The 21,325-nt window shown below is 46.8% G+C and overlaps 1 protein-coding gene across 5 annotated transcripts in view; it reads left to right on the top strand.

Moving 5' to 3' along the window:
* The first annotated feature begins 2,850 nt into the window (after nt 1-2,850).
* Nucleotides 2,851-21,325, top strand: part of MTOR (mechanistic target of rapamycin kinase) — a 187,462-nt gene continuing 168,987 nt past the window's right edge. For all 5 annotated transcript variants that reach the window (XM_040430315.1, XM_040430309.1, XM_040430302.1 and 2 more), the window contains exons 1-2: nt 2,851-2,964; nt 17,423-17,604. In XM_040430315.1, the coding sequence (XP_040286249.1) occupies nt 17,470-17,604 (135 nt within the window). In that variant the 5' untranslated portion in view covers nt 2,851-2,964; nt 17,423-17,469. The remainder of the gene's footprint in view (nt 2,965-17,422; nt 17,605-21,325) is intronic.

The following is a 21,325-nucleotide window of genomic DNA, read 5'->3' as shown; positions in this document are numbered from 1 at the left end:
GCCACCGGCTGTGTGCACCACGCATCACTGATACGGACCCACATTTACTTGAATGGGTCTGCAATTCGCAATTCGTGGAACGGAACACCGGAAGGACTACGGAGCGCTTCCTTAGTGTTTCTTTCCATTGTTCCGCACCGCAAATAAATATGTCATGTTATATTTTTTTGCGTTGTGGACAGACCACGGACCCATTCCAAGCAATTGCGGTCCCCAATGCACGGAACAGCCGCATAACGGCCATGTGCGTGAGGCCTAAAGCGGGCCATATATTTTAGATGGCTGTCCGCCGACCGATATCTCCCTTGAATTCCCACTAGCTCATGAGCCAAGCATGCATGTGTGCTCAAAAGAGAGACGGGTGTAAGTCGCTGGCAGTCATCTCAGGCGGTGGTTTATGTACTTGATTTAAAAAATAAATAAAGGATCACCATGTTGAACTCCAACCGCCTGATTCCTCTTCTCTCCCATGACATCTGCCACCGAGGGGGAGTTCTGACAACCCCCAAGCGCATTAGACGATCAGCAGGCTCTGCAAAAACGTGAATGGCCAACTTAAAGGGGTTTTCCATCATGTAAACTTCTGAACTGACAGGTTCATGTGCACTGCTGCAACCAATGACTGGCCTCAGCAGTGACAAGTCCCCAAGAAGCATGTCACTGCTGGGTCCCATTCACTGCGGAGGCCAGTGCAGCGGCACACGTGACCCCATCCCTGCCTTATCCAGAGGTAAACTGACCGGGCCCCGGAAGATTAGCGAAGGAAGCCAGTGCTCTGGAATGGAGCGATGGGAAGCAGGTAGCATGAGTTTTTCCAAATGTACCACATGCTCTGGGGGTAAAAAATCTCTAATCAGAGAAAACCCAGTTTATGGGCTTTTTTTCTTTTTTGGCCCTTGGCCCTTTTTTCAAGTCACACCATGCTCTGGGTGTGGCGGATTTTCAAACGTTTAGCCCATAGAATACTCTATGGAAAAATGGTTGACTAAACAACTCCACCACAAATGTGATTTAAGCAATTTTGAGCGTGGCATGGTTGTTGGTGCCAGACGGGCCGGTCTGAGTATTTCACAATCTGCTCAGTTACTGGGATTTTCACGCACAACCATTTCTAGGGTTTACAAAGAATGGTGTGAAAAGGGAAAAACATCCAGTATGCGGCAGTCCTGTGGGCAAAAATGCCTTGTGGATGCTAGAGGTCAGAGGAGAATGGGCCGACTGATTCAAGCTGATAGAAGAGCAACGTTGACTGAAATAACCACTCGTTACAACCGAGGTATGCAGCAAAGCATTTGTGAAGCCACAACACGCACAACCTTGAGGCGGATGGGCTACAACAGCAGAAGACCCCACCGGGTACCACTCATCTCCACTACAAATAGGAAAAAGAGACTACAATTTGCACGGGCTCACCAAAATTGGACTGTTGAAGAAGACTGGAAAAATGTTACCTGGTCTGATGAGTCTCGATTTCTGTTGAGACATTCAAATGGTAGAGTCCGAATTTGGCGTAAACAGAATGAGAACATGTATCCATCCTCTGATGGCTACTTCCAGCAGGATAATGCACCATGTCACAAAGCTCGAATCATTTCAAATTGGTTTCTTGAACATGACAATGAGTTCACTGTACTAAAATGGCCCCCACAGTCACCAGATCTCACCCCAATAGAGCATCTTTGGGATGTGGTGGAACGGGAGCTTCGTGCCCTGGATGTGCATCCCTCAAATCTTTATCAACTGCAAGATGCTATCCTATCAATATGGGCCAACATTTCTAAAGAATGCTATCAGCACCTTGTTGAATCAATGCCACGTAGAATTAAGGCAGTTCTGAAGGCAAAAGGGGGTCCAACACCGTATTAGTATGGTGTTCCTAATAATTCTTTAGGTAAGTGTATAGTACTAGTGCTGATTAGCGACAGCGATGACGCTAATCAACGACTAATCAGTGACTGCGGTGCGGTGGGCGCTAACTACCTAGCAAGTAGCTAAGTAACTGGCGGTGATAAGGGACCCTTACAGAGGGGTGATCAATGACAGTGGGGTGACAATGGGGTGATCAGGGGTTAATAAGTGACGGGGGGGTTGTAATATGTAGTGTGGTGTTTGGTGCTACTTACAGAGCTGCCTGTGTCCTCTGGTGGTCGATCCAAGCAAAAGGGACCACCAGAGGAGCAGGTAGCAGGTATATTAGACGCTATTTACAAAATAGCGTCTGATATACCTATTTGATTGGTTATTTTAAAAATCTACAGCCTGCCAGCCAATGATCAGCGCTGGCAGGCTGTAGTTCAACTTGTGAACTGCGCAATCCTGTGAGCGCGCGTTTACAGGAAATCTCAGGTCTCACGAGATGACGCCAATAGGCGTCGTTGAGACCTGAGACTACATGACCTCTGCACCTATCGGCGTTACGTGTGCGGCAAGCGGTTAATGCTGGAAAACAACAACGCAAGTGTGAAAGTAGACTTAGTTGCCCATGTCAACCAATCAGATTTCACCTTTCAATTTCCAAAGGAGCTCAGAAAAATGAAAGGTGGAATCTGATTTGTTGCTATGGACAACTAATCCAGTTTTGATAAATCTCCTCCAATATGTTTCCACCTCAGGAATGGCTCCATTTTATCACCTTCCTATGAATAATGAAGAGTTTACATTTTGCTTTGCTGAAGAGGAAGCACTGTGGAGATGATGTGTACCACCTACAGCCACTTATCGCTAGTAACTCGACTTTTAGCCTCCTTCTATCCCTTGCACTAGCCTCTGTTTGTGAGGAAGAACACTCGGAACTTATCTTCCCCAGAACGTTTCTGCTGAGGGAACATATTTCTCGCCGGAACGTTATCGGCATCCGGAAGGACGCGCTATAAGCTGACAGGCGGTGCTTGGCCCGGCTGCTCGGCGGAATAGCTGTGGATGTGAACGGCAGGAGCTGGCGCTCGTGGCAGTCTCGGTGACCCGGTACGTGTATCTTAGTGTCCGGGTCTTCTCAATGAGATCTGTCATGTCCGGGGGCTGAGGGAGGACGTCCGGTATCGCCTCTGTATGCATGCTGTTTATACTCGGTGCACCCAGACGTGTGGTCATCTCCAGTCCATATAAATATATATATAATTTCACACACTGCCCATGTACTGACCTATAACACACAGTCAATGCGCTGAGGCGGGTGGTAATGCACTGTCCATACACCAGAAACGCACTTGGAAGTCCGGCTCTAATCAAGAGCAGGGGAACTTTATTTCAGCGGTTTAAAAGCTTTCTGTTACAGGAAATGAAGTATGTTGCGCGTTTCAGACCACCTCTATTCTGGGTCCTTCATCCTGACATACTAAACATTCAATGAATGCACTGTATATGCTCACCCACCACCTGGTCCTGCGATCAACAGGTCACATGGTTGGAGCAGAATGTGCAATTAAAAACACATGTGCACACATATTAGGCCTCTTTCACACTTGCGTTGTCCAGATCCGGCGTGTACTCCATTTGCCGGAATTACACGCCGGATCCGGAAAAACGCAAGTGAACTGAAAGCATTTGAAGACTGATCCGTCTTCAAAATGCGTTCAGTGTTACTATGGCAGCCAGGACGCTATTAAAGTCCTGGCTGCCATAGTAGTAGTGGGGAGCGGGGGAGCAGTTTACTTACCGTCCGCGCGGCTCCCGGGGCGCTCCAGAATGACGTCGGAGCGCCCCATGCGCATGGATCACGTCATTCTGGAGCGCCCGGGGAGCCGCACGGACAGTAAGTATACTGCTCCCCCGCTCCCCACTACACTTTACCATGGCTGCCAGGACTTTAGCGTCCCGGCAGCCATGGTAACCATTCAGAAAAAGCTAAACGTCGGATCCGGCAATGCGCCGAAACGACTTTTAGCTTAAGGCCGGATCCGGATTAATGCCTTTCAATGGGCATTAATTCCGGATCCGGCCTTGCATGCTGCAGTATTTTCTCCGGCCAAAAAACGTCCCGTTCCGGAACTGAAGGCATCCTGATGCATCCTGAACGGATTTCACTCCATTCAGAATGCATTAGGATAAAACTGATCAGGATTCTTCCGGCATAGAGCCCCGACGACGGAACTCTATGCCGGAAGAAAAGAACGCAGGTGTGAAAGAGCCCTAAAATAATGATTTTGCAAACTAAAATCACATTATAGCTTCAAAAAGAAAAAATAAATATATCAGAATTTTTTTCCACTAATGTTGCAGTATTGGATCATGTCTTATTGAGACCAGTTGGATGACGGGTTGCTAGCTGGAACATCCAGTATGCCTCCCTATTCACTAGCTTTCTTTTATGATCTCCCCCTCTTGCGGGCATTGTGACTTTCTATGCCCACCGTGCACAACTGCAAAGTGCGGGCTGACCGCAGACACGTTGCGGTTCCCATGGTGGGGAACATCTGAAATGTGTTTGCGGATTCTAGTTTTAATCTGATTAGAACTGCCCCCAACATATTGTAGTTGACACATCTCACATGTAATTAGGTAGATGGCATACCTAGTATTACAGTTTGTGTAGGCTTTTATTGCAAATTCCTTGCCATTTACTGTTGATTTCAAGGCGCTCTCCACTTTAAAGCTATGACAGCAGATGCATCTGCTGTGACCACATTTGTAGCTCCCCCTTGCTTGCTGGCCAGGTTGGCGGAGATACTTTTTTTTCTCTTGAAATAAGCTGGGGCTCACCATGTTTCCCAAAGTGGGAATCTAATACCTCCCATGACCACATTAGACCACTGTTTGTCATCGTTTTACACAGGTAGGTGCTTTCTAACAATTCTGCAGATCTGCCGTACTCTTCACTGTATTGTGTGACAAACGTAGAGGCCTGCATGTTAGAGTGAGTCGGTTCATGAGGGGTAAGCCTCTTCTTTGGGAAGATCAACTCTTTCCTATTCATGTCAGACACACATTCTCTCCGTTTTTACATATGTCGACGTGAATATGATCTGCTAGAAAGCCTATTGATTATTTTATCAGACTCAAAAAAGAAAGTATCCACATCTGAACAGTTGCGTCTCGCACAAATTATTATGTACAACATGAGGTGGATGACACGAGGAGGCATGTAGAATCGTGTTACCTGACAATTTCTTCCTGTAAGGCTTCATGCACACAACCGTTTTTTCGGGTTCGGGTCCGCATCCGAGCTGCAGTTTTGGCGGCTCAGATGCGGACACATTCACTTCAATGGGGCCGCAAAAGATGTGGACAGTACTCCGTGTGCTGTCTGCATCCGTTGCTCCGTTCCGTGGCCCCGCTAGAAAAAATAACATGTCCTATTCTTATTTTGAATGCTGTCTGCAAATTGCGGAACGCGCACGGACACCTTTGCGGATCCATGATTTGCGGACCGCAAAACGCACCACGGTCGTGTGCATGAGGCCTAAGTGGAAGTGCAGATTGTTGATGTGACCGCATCCCCCCTCAGACACAAATCCAGAAAATGGACAGTGAAAGAAAGAGTCCAAACATGAATTGAGGAAATCCGCAAACAGTGGTATGGCGCCACATCACCAGACCAGATAAACAGGTCTTTGATGTAGCGACCATACAGTCGTGGCCAAAAGTTTTGAGTGACACAAATATTAGTTTTCACAAAGTTTGCTGCTAAACTGCTTTTAGATCTTTGTTTCAGTTGTTTCTGTGATATAGTAAAATATAATTACACGCACTTCATACGTTTCATGGCAGCCAGGACGCTACTGAAGCCCTGGCTGCCATGTTCAGCTCCCTGCTGCTGTGTGCACAAAGCACAGAGCAGCAGGGACAGTGTGAGATCCTATTCACCCTGATAGATCTCTATCAGGGTGAATAGGACATGGGTTCTAGTCCCTAAGGGGGCTAAAAGTTAGTAAAAAAAAAATAAGTATAAATGAAAAAGAAAGATTTACAAAAAAAAAACACGTTAACAATAAACATTAATTTTCAGCAGATTTGTGTAGGCATTTTTTATTTTTTTTCAAAAATGAAAATTCCCAGAATATCGGTATAAATTATCGGCTATCGGCCTGAAAGTTCACAAATTACCCCCCCCCCCCCCCCCCGATCATTGGTGGCAGCGGAGAGTTCCGATCGGAGTCCCAGTTTAATCGCTGGGGCTCCGATCGGTAACCATGGCAACCAGGCCAGGACGCTATTGCAATCCTGGTTGCCATGGTTACTTAGCAATATTAGAAGCATCATACTTACCTGCTGTGCTGTCTGTGACTGGCCGGGAGCTCCTCCTACTGGTAAGTGACAGATCATTAAGCAATGCGCCGCACAGACCTGTCACTTACCAGTAGGAGGAGCTCCCGGCCGGACACAGACAGCGCAGCAGGTAAGTATGATGCTTCTAATATTGCTAAGTAACCATGGCAACCAGAACTGCAATAGCTTCCTGGTTGCCATAGTTACTGATCGGAGCCCCGGCGATTAAACTGGGACTCCGATCGGAACTCTCCGCTGCCACCAATGATCGTGGGGGGGGGGGGAGAGGTGAGGCCGCACACTGGCCACCAATTATATTAATACAATAGAGGGTGGGCGGGGGGGGAATGGCGCACACTGGCCACCAATGATATTCAAACTGGGGAGGGAGAGGGGTCAGCCCCTGACCTCTTACAGGGGGCTATAATACGCACAATTAACCCCTTCAGGTGCGGCACCTGAGGGGTTAATTGTGCGGATCACAGCCCCCTGTAAGAGATCGGGTGCTGCCAGGCAGCAGGGGGCAGTCATGTACACAGTTCGTAGTATATTCTAACTTGAAGCGTCCCCATCACTATTGGAACGCATCTGTGTTAGAATATACTGTCGTATCTGAGTTTCACGATCTAACTCAAATCCGATAGTATATTCTAACATAGAGGCGTTCCCATGGTGATGGGGACACTTCAAGTTAAAATATACCATCGGATTGGAGAAAACTCTGATCCTATGGTATATTAACTCCTGACTTTACATTGAAAGTCAATGCGGGACGGATCTGTTTGCAATTGCACCATATTGTGTCAGCGTCAAACGGATCCGTCCACATTGACTTGCATTGTAAGTCAGGACGGATCCGTTTGGCTCCGCACGGCCAGGCGGACACCAAAACGACTTTTTTTTTCATGTCCGTGGATCCTCCAAAAATCAAGGAAGACCCACGGACGAAAAAACGATCACGGACCAACGGAACCCCGTTTTGCGGAACGTGAAAAAATACTGTCGTGTGCATGAGGCCTTAGGAGATGATCCTGGCGCTTGCTGGACTTTCTTGGATGCCCTGAAGCCTTCTTAACAAGAATTGAACCTCTTTCCTTGAAGTTCTTGATGATCCTATAAATTGTTGATTGAGGCGCAATCTTAGTAGCCACAATATCCGTGCCTGTAAAGCCATTTTTATGCAACGCAATGATGGCTGCACGCGTTTCTTTGCAGGTCACCATGGTTAACAATGGAATAACAATGATTTCAAGCATCACCCTCCTTTTAACATGTCAAGTTAACAAGACGATTACTGAAATGATCTCAGCAGGTCCTTTAATGACAGCAATGAAATGCAGTGGAAAGTTTTTTTTTTTGGATTAAGTAAATTTTCATGGCAAAGGACTATGCAATTCATCTGATCACTCTTCATAACATTCTGGAGTATATGCAAATTGCTATTATAAAAACTTTAAGCAGCAACTTTTCCAATTTCCAATATTTATGTAATTCTCAAAACTTTTGGCCACGACCATACATCTGATCATAGAAAGGGTGGGTGTCGATGAGGCGAAAGCTCCTCTCCCTCCATGCCATAAATATATTCGCTATGGAGGGAGAGAATTTGGCCCCCATGAAGTTGTCTGAGGAGGAAATACAGTACCAATTCCTTATATTCCTGCGACTCAACTGTGTAATTGCTATAAACATTTAAAAAGCAGCGCAATGAACAATGTGCCTGGTCATGAGGAATATTAGTGCAGGGCTTGACAAATTTCCTTGGAATCTAGGTGCCAGCTAAAAAAGTTAGGAGCCAGGCGGAGCCACGTCATAAAATCTATATTGCGATATAATTTTAAGCATGTATATCGCAATATATTGTTTTCTATATTTGGGGGGGGGGGGGGTGTTTAAACTTTTTTTTTTTTACTTTATTTAATAACTATTAGCCTCCTTAAAGGGTTTCTGTCTGTCACCCTGCAAAACTCATTTTTTTTTTTTTGGATAGTTAGATTGCTCATAGTGCGATATAGCAGAATATAATGCTCTTACTTACATTCATGCGGCCGATTCTTTATAAAACGAACTTTTATAATATGTAAATTCGGGCTCTACCAGCAAGTAGGGCGTCTACTTGCTGGTAGCTGCTGCAGAAATCCGCCCCCTCGCCGTGTTGATTGACAGGGCCAGCCGTGATCTCCTCCTCCGGCCGGCCTTGTCAGTAATTCAAAAATCGCGCGCCTCGCGTCATTCGGCGCAGGCGCTCTGAGATGAGGAGGCTCGTCTCCTCAGAACTCCCTCAGTGCGCCTGCGCCGATGACGTCTTCTCTTTCAGTGATGTCATCGGTGCAGGCGCACTGAGGGAGTGCTGAGGATACGAGCCTCCTCATCTCAGAGCGCCTGCGCCGAATGACGCGAGGCGCGCGATTTTTGAATTACTGACAGGGCCGGCCGGAGGAGGAGATCACGGCTGGCCCTGTCAATCAACACGGCGAGGGGGCGGATTTCTGCAGCAGCTACCAGCAAGTAGACGCCCTACTTGCTGGTAGAGCCCGAATTTACATATTATAAAAGTTCGTTTTATAAAGAATCGGCCGCATGAATGTAAGTAAGAGCATTATATTCTGCTATATCGCACTATGAGCAATCTAACTATCAAAAAAAAAAAAATGAGTTTTGCAGGGTGACAGAAACCCTTTAAGGGCTAGAACCCTTGTCATATTCACCCTAATAGAGCTCTATTAGGGTGAATAGGACTTTACACGCTCCCTGCTGCCCTGTGCATAGTGCACACAACAGCAGGGAGCTGACCATGGCAGCCAGCCTCTGATCAGGCCCCCCCCCCAGCCTCTGATCAGGCCCCCCCCCAGCCTCTGATCAGGCCCCCCCCCCAGCCTCTGATCAGGCCCCCCCCCAGCCTCTGATCAGGCCCCCCCCCAGCCTCTGATCAGGCCCCCCCCCCCAGCCTCTGATCAGGCCCCCCCCCAGCCTCTGATCAGGCCCCCCCCCCCCAGCCTCTGATCAGGCCCCCCCCAGCCTCTGATCAGGCCCCCCCCATCCTCTGATCAGGCCCCCCCCCCCAGCCTCTGATCAGGCCCCCCCCCCCAGCCTCTGATCAGGCCCCCCCCCCCAGCCTCTGATCAGGCCCCCCCCCCCCAGCCTCTGATCAGGCCCCCCCCCCCCAGCCTCTGATCAGGCCCCCCCCCCCCAGCCTCTGATCAGGCCCCCCCCCCCCAGCCTCTGATCAGGCCCCCCCCCCCCAGCCTCTGATCAGGCCCCCCCCCCCCAGCCTCTGATCAGGCCCCCCCCCCCCAGCCTCTGATCAGGCCCCCCCCCCCCAGCCTCTGATCAGGCCCCCCCCCCCCAGCCTCTGATCAGGCCCCCCCCCCCAGCCTCTGATCAGGCCCCCCCCCCCAGCCTCTTATCAGGCCCTCCCCCCTCCGGTAACAAACCCACCCCCCCTCCCTCCCCAGTATTAATCATTGGTGGCAGTGGCCACAGGGTCCCCCTCCTCCTCCCCCCATCATTGGTGGCAGTGGGCAGTTCCGATCGGAGTCCCAGCAGTGTAATGCTGGGGCTCCGATCGGTTACCATGGCAGTTAGGACGCTACTGAAGTACTGGCTGCGATGGTATGTTAGTGAGCAGCATTATACTCGCGTGCGCCGTGATCGCCGGGAGCTCCTTCTTCTCATAGGTCTGTGCGGCGCATTGCTAATGCTATAAGCATTAGCAATGAGCCGCACAGACAGAAGAAAGAGCGACCGGCGGCCACGGCGCACGTGAGTATAATGCTGCTCACTAACATACCATCGCAGCCAGGACTTTAGTAGCGTCCTGGCTGCCATGGTAACCGATCGGAGCCCCAGCATTACACTGCTGGGACTCCGATCGGAACTGACCAATGCAGACAAACATTCCCGGCACCCGACCTCTGACAGGACGCTGTGATCCGCGCGATTAACCCCTCAACTGAGGGGTTAATCGCGCGGATCACAGCGTGCAGTCGTAGGGGCCGGGATATTGCCGGCACATTGGTATTCAGGCATTCATTGGTGGCGCAGTGGCCACAGTCCCTCCCCTCCTCCTCCTACTCTGTTCTCAGTGGCCAGCGGCAGCCGCGCACAGTGGGGAGGGACTCCTCTCCTTCTCCACTGTGCCGGCTCAGGAAACTATGGTGCGCGCAGAGAGCGCATCTTTGAAAACGGGCTGACAAATACCCAAGCGCCAGGACTAAATTCCTGGTCGCCATGGCGACTTGGCGCGCGGGATTTGTCGAGCCCTGTATTAGTGTACAGTGAAACCACGTCTGCCGCAATCCACGTGTAATTATTCCTCCATTCCAAGGAAGAAAAGGCTTGCAACACAGACCTAGTATCCTGTAAGAAACCAGGAATAGATGGAATGAGGGTCCATTCACACGTCCGCAATTCTGTTCCGCATTTTGCGGAACGGAATTGCGGACCCATTCATTTCTATGGGGCAGCACGATGTGCCGCCTGGATACGGAATTGCGGATCCGCACTTCCGGGTCCGCAATTCAATTTCCAAAAAAAAAAATGAACATGTCTAGGCATTTTCTATTAAGTGCTGGCGATGTGCGGTCCGCAAATTGCCTAACGCACATCGCAGATGTCCGTGTTTTGTGGATCCACAAAACACACACGGACGTGTGAATGGACCCTTAGAGGTTGGAGGAGGGAATCAAGCCACTCAGACAATCTTTCCGAGTAAGACCCTATTGCTGCCACAATTGGCCTAAGAGGAGGGGGGACAATGTTCTTATGAATCTTGGGCAGGGCGTGAAAGACAGAGATGACAGGATGAGGTATATAAATATATTCAACCTTATTTTTATTTTATTTTTTTAAATGCCCATATCCAAGCTTTTTGTTAGTATTTCGGCTAATGAGGGGGTTACCAGCAAGAGCAGTATAAACTGTATTGTCATTTAACATTTAATACCTGCAATTTGTAAATCTCGCTCTCCAAAATAACCACCGCTCCTCCCTTGTCAGCGTGCCTAAGGATTAAGTGCTCTGTCTCTCAAGCCCTGCAGCGCCATGCGCTCACGATAGGTCAGATTCGCATGTTTGTCAGAAATAAAAGGGGGAAGACTTTTCTGGCTGCTGTTTAATGTGATTTTACTCTTTAGTACACAAAGGTCCCTTTCCACTAGCTCCTGATATTTATCTAGAGCTGGGGACCTAGATTGTAGCAGGGAAAAATCCCTATTAGGCTAGGTCTACATGACGACATTTGTTGCGCGACATTTTTTATAATGGCAGTCTATGGTGTCGCACTGCAACATGCGACGTGACAGTCGCAAAAAATTCATTCGAGATGGATTTTTCTGCGACTCTCACGTTGCAGTTCGACACCATAGACTGCCATTATAAATATGTTGCAGTGTAGTTGTGCCCTCTCTGTGTCGTCGTGTAGCCCTAGCCTTAGAGGTGATACATGATGGAATTATTCTGTAACACCTGATCTTGTGATTTCAGACTGCAAATCCTGCAAAAGCCACAGGCAGCATTTCCCCAAAAAGCAGCATTAGAAGAGGGTCAGTTTCAGAGTCTGCAACATTAACCCCCCCAGTACTAGGTGAGGTAGCTGGATCAGTGTCTGCAACATTAACCCCCCCAGTACTAGGTGAGGTAGCTCGATCACAGTCTGCAACATTAACCCCCTCAGTACTAGGTGAGGTAGCTGGATCACAGTCTGCAACATTAACCCCCTCAGTACTAGGTGAGGTAGCTGGATCAGTGTCTGCATCATTAACCCCCTCAGTACTAGGTGAAGTAGCTGGATACACTTCTGCCAAAACTTCAGATGCAAAATGTTTTTTTGGAAGTGAAGTGAAGTGAAGCTTTGTGCGAGTCTATTTACATCCAGGATTGTTCGGTAGAGGTCAAAGTGGTTTGTGGGAGAGAAAGATTACCGTAATCTGGTCAACTGTCAATACGGTGGCAGACAAATGTATAACCTATACGTCCTCTTGTATGGGGAGGGATAGCGCCGAGCGTTTTCTTCTGTGCTTTCTGCCTCATATGCTTCAGAGGTCTCCTTGGCAGTGCCTGCGTTCGATGTAGCAGATTGCCTGTTATTGAATCGGAGGAATCGGCCTCCGCAGAGCTGAAAGACGCACTCCGCGACCGACCTCCTCCTGGAGCGAGATCTCCTTATAGATCGTGCTGTGTTCGCCCTCACCTCAGCCCGGGTTAGTGTTGGCGCCCAACACATCTCTGTTGTATTTCTTTTGCTTGAGCTGAAAGAGGTTGTCCTCTATTTTATTAAGGTTTTCTTTTGACTTGTCGTCCAGATCAGAAAATGCAGGATTCTCCACATATACTTTGTCTCCTGCGTAGCTCTAAGCACCTGCTGCTCTCGTTGGACAATTAACTGCATACGTTTAGTGGAACATTCCGATAAAACGATTTGCCGTTGCATCGTGAAGGACTCCGCATAGACTGTGGTTGGTTTCTTTTTGAGCCTGAGACCCCGAGGAATCATGTTTTAGTCCATATACCTTTTTGAAGTGAGGTCAGGTCCCACCACGTACGCAGCTTCTTCACTAGAAGCTTTTCAAGTGTGGACAGGAGTCCGTTTAAGCTGAAGTTATCCTGTAGTCTGGTCAGGGATATTAAAAATGGCCTTCATTTTCTACTAAGTATGCTATCTACCTAATTACATGTGAGATGTGCCAACTACAATATTTAGGGGGCAGTTCTAATCAGATTAAAACTAGAATCCGCAAACACATTTCAGATGTCCCCCACCATGGTAACCACAACGTGTCTGCGGTCAGCCCGCACTTTGCGGTTGTGCACGGTGGGAACACGTCTGGACTTAGTGCACAGGGCATAGAAAGTCACAATGCCCGCAAGAGGGGGAGATCATAAAAGAAAGCTGGTGAATAGGGAGGCATACTGGATGTTCCAGCTAGCAACCCGTCATCCAACTGGTCTCAATAAGACATGATCCAATACTGCAACATTAGTGGAAAAAAATTCTGATTATATATTTATTTTTTTAAAATTTTTCTTTTTGAAGCTATAATGTGGTTTTTTTATTTAGCAAAATCATTATTTTATGTGTGTGCACGTGTGTGTGTTTTTGATTGCACATTCTGCTCCAACCATGTGACCTGTTGATTGCAGGACCAGGTGGTGGGTGAGCATATACAGTGCATTCATTGAATGTTTGTTCTGGGTCCTTCATCCTGACATACTAGAGGTGGTCTGAAACGCATAACATACTTCATTTCCTGTAACAGAGTTTTTAAATCGCTGAAATAAAGTTCCCCTGCTCTTGATTTAGAGCTGGACTTCAAAGTGCGTTTCTGGACTATTGTTTGAACATCCAAACACAGCACAGCAGGAAACTGGTGAGAGCTGCTCTTTCCAATACTTCACCAGGTGATGATACACTGTCCGTACGCTGATACCGCTGATGATACACTGTCCGTACGCTGATACCGCTGATGATACACTGTCCGTACGCTGATACCGCTGATGATACACTGTCCGTACGCTGATACCGCTGATGATACACTGTCCGTACGCTGATACCGCTGATGATACACTGTCCGTACGCTGATACCGCTGATGATACACTGTCCGTACGCTGATACCGCTGATGATACACTGTCCGTACGCTGATACCGCTGATGATACACTGTCCGTACGCTGATACCGCTGATGATACACTGTCCGTACGCTGATACCGCTGATGATACACTGTCCGTACGCTGATACCGCTGATGATACACTGTCCGTACGCTGATACCGCTGATGATACACTGTCCGTACGCTGATACCGCTGATGATACACTGTCCGTACGCTGATACCGCTGATGATACACTGTCCGTACGCTGATACCGCTGATGATACACTGTCCGTACGCTGATACCGCTGATGATACACTGTCCGTACGCTGATACCGCTGATGATACACTGTCCGTACGCTGATACCGCTGATGATACACTGTCCGTACGCTGATACCGCTGATGATACACTGTCCGTACGCTGATACCGCTGATGATACACTGTCCGTACGCTGATACCGCTGATGATACACTGTCCGTACGCTGATACCGCTGATGATACACTGTCCGTACGCTGATACCGCTGATGATACACTGTCCGTACGCTGATACCGCTGATGATACACTGTCCGTACGCTGATACCGCTGATGATACACTGTCCGTACGCTGATACCGCTGATGATACACTGTCCGTACGCTGATACCGCTGATGATACACTGTCCGTACGCTGATACCGCTGATGATACACTGTCCGTACGCTGATACCGCTGATGATACACTGTCCGTACGCTGATACCGCTGATGATACACTGTCCGTACGCTGATACCGCTGATGATACACTGTCCGTACGCTGATACCGCTGATGATACACTGTCCGTACGCTGATACCGCTGATGATACACTGTCCGTACGCTGATACCGCTGATGATACACTGTCCGTACGCTGATACCGCTGATGATACACTGTCCGTACGCTGATACCGCTGATGATACACTGTCCGTACGCTGATACCGCTGATGATACACTGTCCGTACGCTGATACCGCTGATGATACACTGTCCGTACGCTGATACCGCTGATGATACACTGTCCGTACGCTGATACCGCTGATGATACACTGTCCGTACGCTGATACCGCTGATGATACACTGTCCGTACGCTGATACCGCTGATGATACACTGTCCGTACGCTGATACCGCTGATGATACACTGTCCGTACGCTGATACCGCTGATGATACACTGTCCGTACGCTGATACCGCTGATGATACACTGTCCGTACGCTGATACCGCTGATGATACACTGTCCGTACGCTGATACCGCTGATGATACACTGTCCGTACGCTGATACCGCTGATGATACTGTCCGTACGCTGTGTGTGTATATGTACTGACATATAATACACTGTCCGTATACTGATACGTGTGATACCGCTGGCACCCGTTGCCTATATTTGAATTAATGGGAAATTATAATCATTGGTGGCACAGTGGCCCCTCCCCTACTATGTTCTCATTGGTAGCCGCGGCACAGTTGGGAGGGACTCCCTCCTTCTCCAGGAGGATGAGGAGTGCCATGTCCTCTAACGGATAATAGTATCGGTAAATGGCAAATCCTGGTATCGTATTGATTGGTTAGATACTCGGTGCAACCCTGCATATGATAACGTATCGTCCATAGATATATGTTCAAAAGATGAGGCAGCACTCCAGAGGTAAAGTGAAAAACGATGGACCCTTTATTGACCCCTCTGCAACGTTTCAACTGCTCAATGCAGTCTTTATCAATCATAAAAAATGGTGTCTCTCAGGGGTATATATACCCAGAATACATAGCAGCAAATTAAGTGACAATCAATAAATAAATAATACAATCATAAAAATAAGTGTTAAAATACATAAGATACAATTATACAGTGATCTGTATAGCATCAATACAGTTTACATGATTGTGTTCAAATATACAAATTAACTATATTCATGATTCATACAAACATATACTCTAGACTGTAAATTGGACACAATGAGACAGTGTTACATCACCTGTGCATAAGTGTCAGCAATAGCTGTAATTAATTAATCACATAGCGGGGCAGACATGCGGCGCCAAAATCCGCGTCCTCGAAGTCAGACTGCGCATGTCCAGAAGCCTAGCAACCGCAACTCAAACGAACTGAGCCAGGAGACGTTACCCGCGTCACATGATTGATCACCTGACCATCCACATGACTCGTGCAGCCATCGCGAGACTACGCCGAGAGCAGCGCTTGGAATCGCCACGCCAGCAGGGAGAGGCAAGTGCACACAGACCAACAACACCAGTGAAACTGCCGTCGTTGCCCCAGCAACAACCGGCCGCACACCGCAGGCAAAGCGCATACCAACCAGACAAAAGGGCAACGCAGTCACGAGTGTAGAGAGATGGGGAAACAGAAGGCACAAAAAAAGGTGGTCAAAAGACCAATAGATAAAGATAACGGATGTCTAAATTTGGTGGGTAAAGACATCCATCTAACCGCTGTACTCAGGATATATACTGGAGCGAACATGGTACTTTTTGTATTGAAGCGCACAAGGGGAGAGAAACCAATATAAGATAAATACCAAACATCTTGAGGGTAAATAGAGGGGGGCCAGTAGTTTATATAATATACAGTACAGACCAAAAGTTTGGACACACCTTCTCATTCAAAGAGTTTTATTTATTTTCATGACTATGAAGGCATCAAAACTATGAATTAACACATGTGGAATTATATACATAACAAACAAGTGTGAAACAACTGAAAATATGTCATATTCTAGGTTCTTCAAAGTAGCCACCTTTTTCTTTGATTACTGCTTTGCACACTCTTGGCATTCTCTTGATGAGCTTCAAGAGGTAGTCCCCTGAAATGGTCTTCCAACAGTCTTGAAGGAGTTCCCAGAGATGCTTAGCACTTGTTGGCCCTTTTGCCTTCACTCTGCGGTCCAGCTCACCCGAAACCATATCGATTGGGTTCAGGTCCGGTGACTGTGGAGGCCAGGTCATCTGACGCAGCACCCCATCACTCTCCTTCATAGTCAAATAGCCCTTACTTTCAAAGTTTTCCCAATTTTTCGACTGACTGACCTTAATTTCTTAAAGTAATGATGGCTACTCGTTTTTCTTTACTTAGCTGTTTTTTTCTTGCCATAATACAAATTCTAACAGTCTATTCAGTAGGACTATCAGCTGTGTATCCACCTGACTTCTCCTCAACGCAACTGATGGTCCCAACCCCATTTATAAGGCAAGAAATCCCACTTATTAAACCTGACAGGGCACACCTGTGATGTGAAAACCATTTCAGGGGACTACCTCTTGAAGCTCATCAAGAGAATGCCAAGAGTGTGCAAAGCAGTAATCAAAGCAAAAGGTGGCTACTTTGAAGAACCTAGAATATGACATATTTTCAGTTGTTTCACACTTGTTTGTTATGTATATAATTCCACATGTGTTAATTCATAGTTTTGATGCCTTCATAGTCATGAAAATAAAGAAAACTCTTTGAATGAGAAGGTGTGTCCAAACTTTTGGTCTGTACTGTGTGTGTGTGTATATGTATATGTGTGTGTATAATATATATATAATATTTTGTGTATAGTACAGGTGTGTGATGAATTTTGTGCCTTGTGCTGACATATGTGTGTTTTTCACCCACAGGGACCGCATGGGTCACTTCTAGAACCTGACGCCAGTCCTGTTAATCCATGATCACTGCCAACATGTCTGGCATAATGACTATGCTACAGCAATTTGCTAATGGCTTGAGGAGCAAAAATGAAGAGACTCGCACGAAGGCAGCCAAGGATCTGCAGCATTATGTCACCACTGAGCTGCGAGAAGTGAGTAACTGATGGGGCGTGACACCCAATGGCCCCTCTGCTCTGTAAATAACATAATATACATGGGGAAGAAAAATAAATAATATCTGAACAAAAGTCCCTCCCAAGAGTCAAACCTGGGATCTCTAAATGCAAAACCAATCACTTAACCACTAAGCTATAACATTACCATACAGAAAAGTATGTTTATAAGACACTGGCTAACCTGTTAGGCCTCTTTCACACGAGCGTGTCCGGATAAGGTCCGGATGCGTTGCGGCAAACCCGCACGAGTAGGTACCCAATCGCAGTCAGTTTTGACTGCGATTGCCTTCCGTTCAGTTTTTATCGCGCAGGTGCAATGCGTTTTGCACGCACGTGATAAAATACTGAATGTTGTACCCAGACCCGAACTTCTTCACAGAAGTTCAGGTTTGGGTTCAAGGTTGTGTAGATTGTATTATTTTCCCTTATAACATGGTTATAAGGGAAAATAATAGCATTCTGAATACAGAATGCATAGTACAATAGGGCTGGAGGGGTTAAAAAAAAATTACAAAATTTAACTCTCTTTAATCCACTTGTTCGGGCAGCCCGGCTTCTCTTCTGTCTTCTTTGAGGAATAGGACCTTTTGATGACGTCACTGCACTCCTCACATGGTCCGTCACTTGATCTCTTACCGTGGTGATGGATCATGTGACGGACCATGTGGTGATGGCAGTGACGTCATCAAAGGTCCTTTTCCTCACAGATGAAGACAGAATAGATGCTGGCTGCGCGAACAAGTGGATTAAGGTGAGTTAACCACCTCAGCTCCCAGTGCTTAAACACCCTTAATGACCAGATCACTTTTTACAATTCTGCACTACACTACTTTCACGGTTTATTGCTTGGTCATGCAACTTACCACCCAAATGAATTTTACCTCCTTTTCTTCTCACTAATAGAGCTTTCATTTGGTGGTATTTCATTGCTGCTGACATTTTTACTTTTTTTGTTATTAATCGAAATTTTCCGAAATTTCATTTTTCACTTTCAGTTGTAATTATTTTATTTTTTTTAAATGACATCTATATATACATTTTTCTCTAAATTTATTGTTCTACATGTCTTTGATAAAAAAAAAATGTTTAGGTAAAAGTTATAGCGTTTACAAACTATGGTACAAAAATGTGAATTTCCGCTTTTTGAAGCAGCTCTGACTTTCTGAGAACCTGTCATGTTTCCTGAGGTTCTACAATGGCCAGACAGTAAAAACACCCCACAAATGACCCTATTTCGGAAAGTAGACACCCTAAGGTATTCGCTGATGGGCATAGTGAGTTCATAGAACTTTTTTTATTTTTTGTCACAAGTTAGTGGAAAATTATGATTTTTTTTTATTTTTTATTACAACGTCTCATATTCCACTAACTTGTGACAAAAAATAAAAAATTCCATGAACTCACTATGCCCATCACGAAATACCTTGGGGTGTCTTCTTTCCAAAATGGGGTCACTTGTGGGGTAGTTATACTCACGCATTAGGGCCCCTAAAATGCCAGGGCAGAAGTAGTTTGAAATCAAAATGTGTAAAAAATGCCCTGTGAAATCCCTGTGCTGCAGCTGGTTGATCGGTTGGTCCACCTAGAAGGTAAAAAAAACAAAACAAAAAAGAAAAAACCTGGCTGCAACGCAATAAATTTATTAACTTTATAATAACATTTGAAAGGAACATATAAACTTTATTTAACTTTTTGAACAGAACGTTAACTTTTTTGCTTACCGGTGATTCTTTTTTTTTTTTTTAATAGGACAAACTTCTCCTTCCCCATGGGACAATGTGCAAAGCGCAAATCGCCCAGAGATCTGGCGAAGTACATTATGCACTTTGTCCCAGGTGAAAGGAGAAGTTTGCAGCAGCTGTGAGTGAAAGGGCCCTAATAGCCCTGTGTGCCTGTCCTGTGAAACGCAATCCCTATGCTAAGTGTACCTGTGTGTGGTACTTCCGGAAACACTCCCCAAAGCATAGGGCAGGGCAGTCAGGACAGAAATAGCGGGTGTCACGCCTTATTCCACTCCTGCTACAGACACAACATTTTTTTCGGGGTGGCGGTCGGTTTGAGGTACCAGCAACGACACTGGGGAAATGTCGCTCGTGTAGACGGCTCACTACACTGGTGGATGGGGCCACGGAACCTCCTGGATACAGGAGGTTCTCGATGATCTCTTCCTGGAATTTGAGGAAGGATCCTGTTCTCCCAGCCTTACTGTAGAGAACAAAACTATTATATGCAACCAATTGAATCAAATATACAGACACCTTCTTATACCAGCGTCTGGTCCTGCGGGAAAGTAGATAAGGAGCCAACATCTGGTCATTGAAGTCCACCCCTCCCATGAGCAAATTATAGTCGTAGACACAGAGGTTTTTTCAATGACACTGGTTGCTTGTTCAATTTGGATTGTCGTGTCTGCGTGAATGGAGGAGAGCATGTAAAGTCACGCTTGTCTCTCCATTTCACCGCGAGCAGTTCTTCGTTACACAAGGCAGCCCTCTCCCCCCCTTGCAAGACGGGTGGTAACGAGCCGTTGGGGGAAGCCCTGGCGACGAGGTCGCGCGGTGCCACAGCAGCCAATCTGTTCTAGGAACAAATGCCTGAAGAGTGGCACACTTGTGTCGAAATTGTCCACCTAAAGATGGTACCCCTTGCCAAATAAGGGTGACACCAAGTCCCAGACTGTCTTCCCACTGCTCCCCAGGTAGTCAGGGCAACCGACCGTCTCCAGTGTCTGATCTTTACCCTCATAGATCCGAACTTTGTGGGTATAGCCTGTGGCCCTTTCACAGAGCTTATACAATTTGACCCCATAATGGGCGCGCTTGCTTGGGATGTACAGGTCCTTCTAAAAAAATTTGCATATTGTGATAAAGTTCATTATTTTCTGTAATGTACTGATTTGACTTTCATATATTTTAGATTCATTACACACAACTGAAGTAGTTCAAGCCTTTTCTTGTTTTAATATTGATGATTTTGGCATACAGCTCATGAAAACCCCAGATTCCTATCTCCAAAAATTAGTTAAATAAAATAAAAAAATTATAATTTTTTTTTACCCCTCCAGCCCTATTTTACTTAGCATTCTGTATTCAGAATGCTATTCTTTTCCCTTATAACCATGTTCTAAGGGAAAATAATAATGATGGGGTCCCCATCCTGATCGTCTCCTAGCAACCGTGCGTGAAAATCACACCGCATTCGCACTTGTTTGCGGATGCTTGCGATTTTCACGCAGTCCCATTCACTTCTATGGGGCCTGCGTTGTGTGAAAAACGCTCAAAATAGAGCTTGCTACGATTTTCACACAACGCACAAGTGACGCGTGAAAATCACCGCTCACGTGCACAGCCCCATAGAAATGAATAGGTCCGGATTCAGTGCGGGTGCAATGCGTTCAACTCGCGCATTGCACCCGCGCGGAAAACTGGCCCGTGTGAAAGGGGCCTTACATCTACACTTGGCAGCTGAAGGCATCTGTGTTGGTTCCATGTCCATATGTGCTCGCACTGCTGAGAAATTATGTTTTAATATATGCAAATGAGGCTCTAGGAGCAATGGGGGCGTTGTCATTACACCTAGAGGCTCTGCTCTCTCTGCAACTGCTGTGCTCTCACAGTACAGAAGAGAACTGCCGGTGAGCCTCTTTCTTGTTCTGCACCTATGCCGGATACTGAAGCACATGGTGCAACACGATACT

The sequence above is a fragment of the Bufo bufo genome, chromosome 1 (genome assembly GCF_905171765.1).
Source record: "Bufo bufo chromosome 1, aBufBuf1.1, whole genome shotgun sequence".
NCBI classification, from domain to species: domain Eukaryota; kingdom Metazoa; phylum Chordata; class Amphibia; order Anura; family Bufonidae; genus Bufo; species Bufo bufo.
Note: the sequence above shows the minus strand (reverse complement) of the source record. Positions and strands in the feature narration are given on the sequence as shown.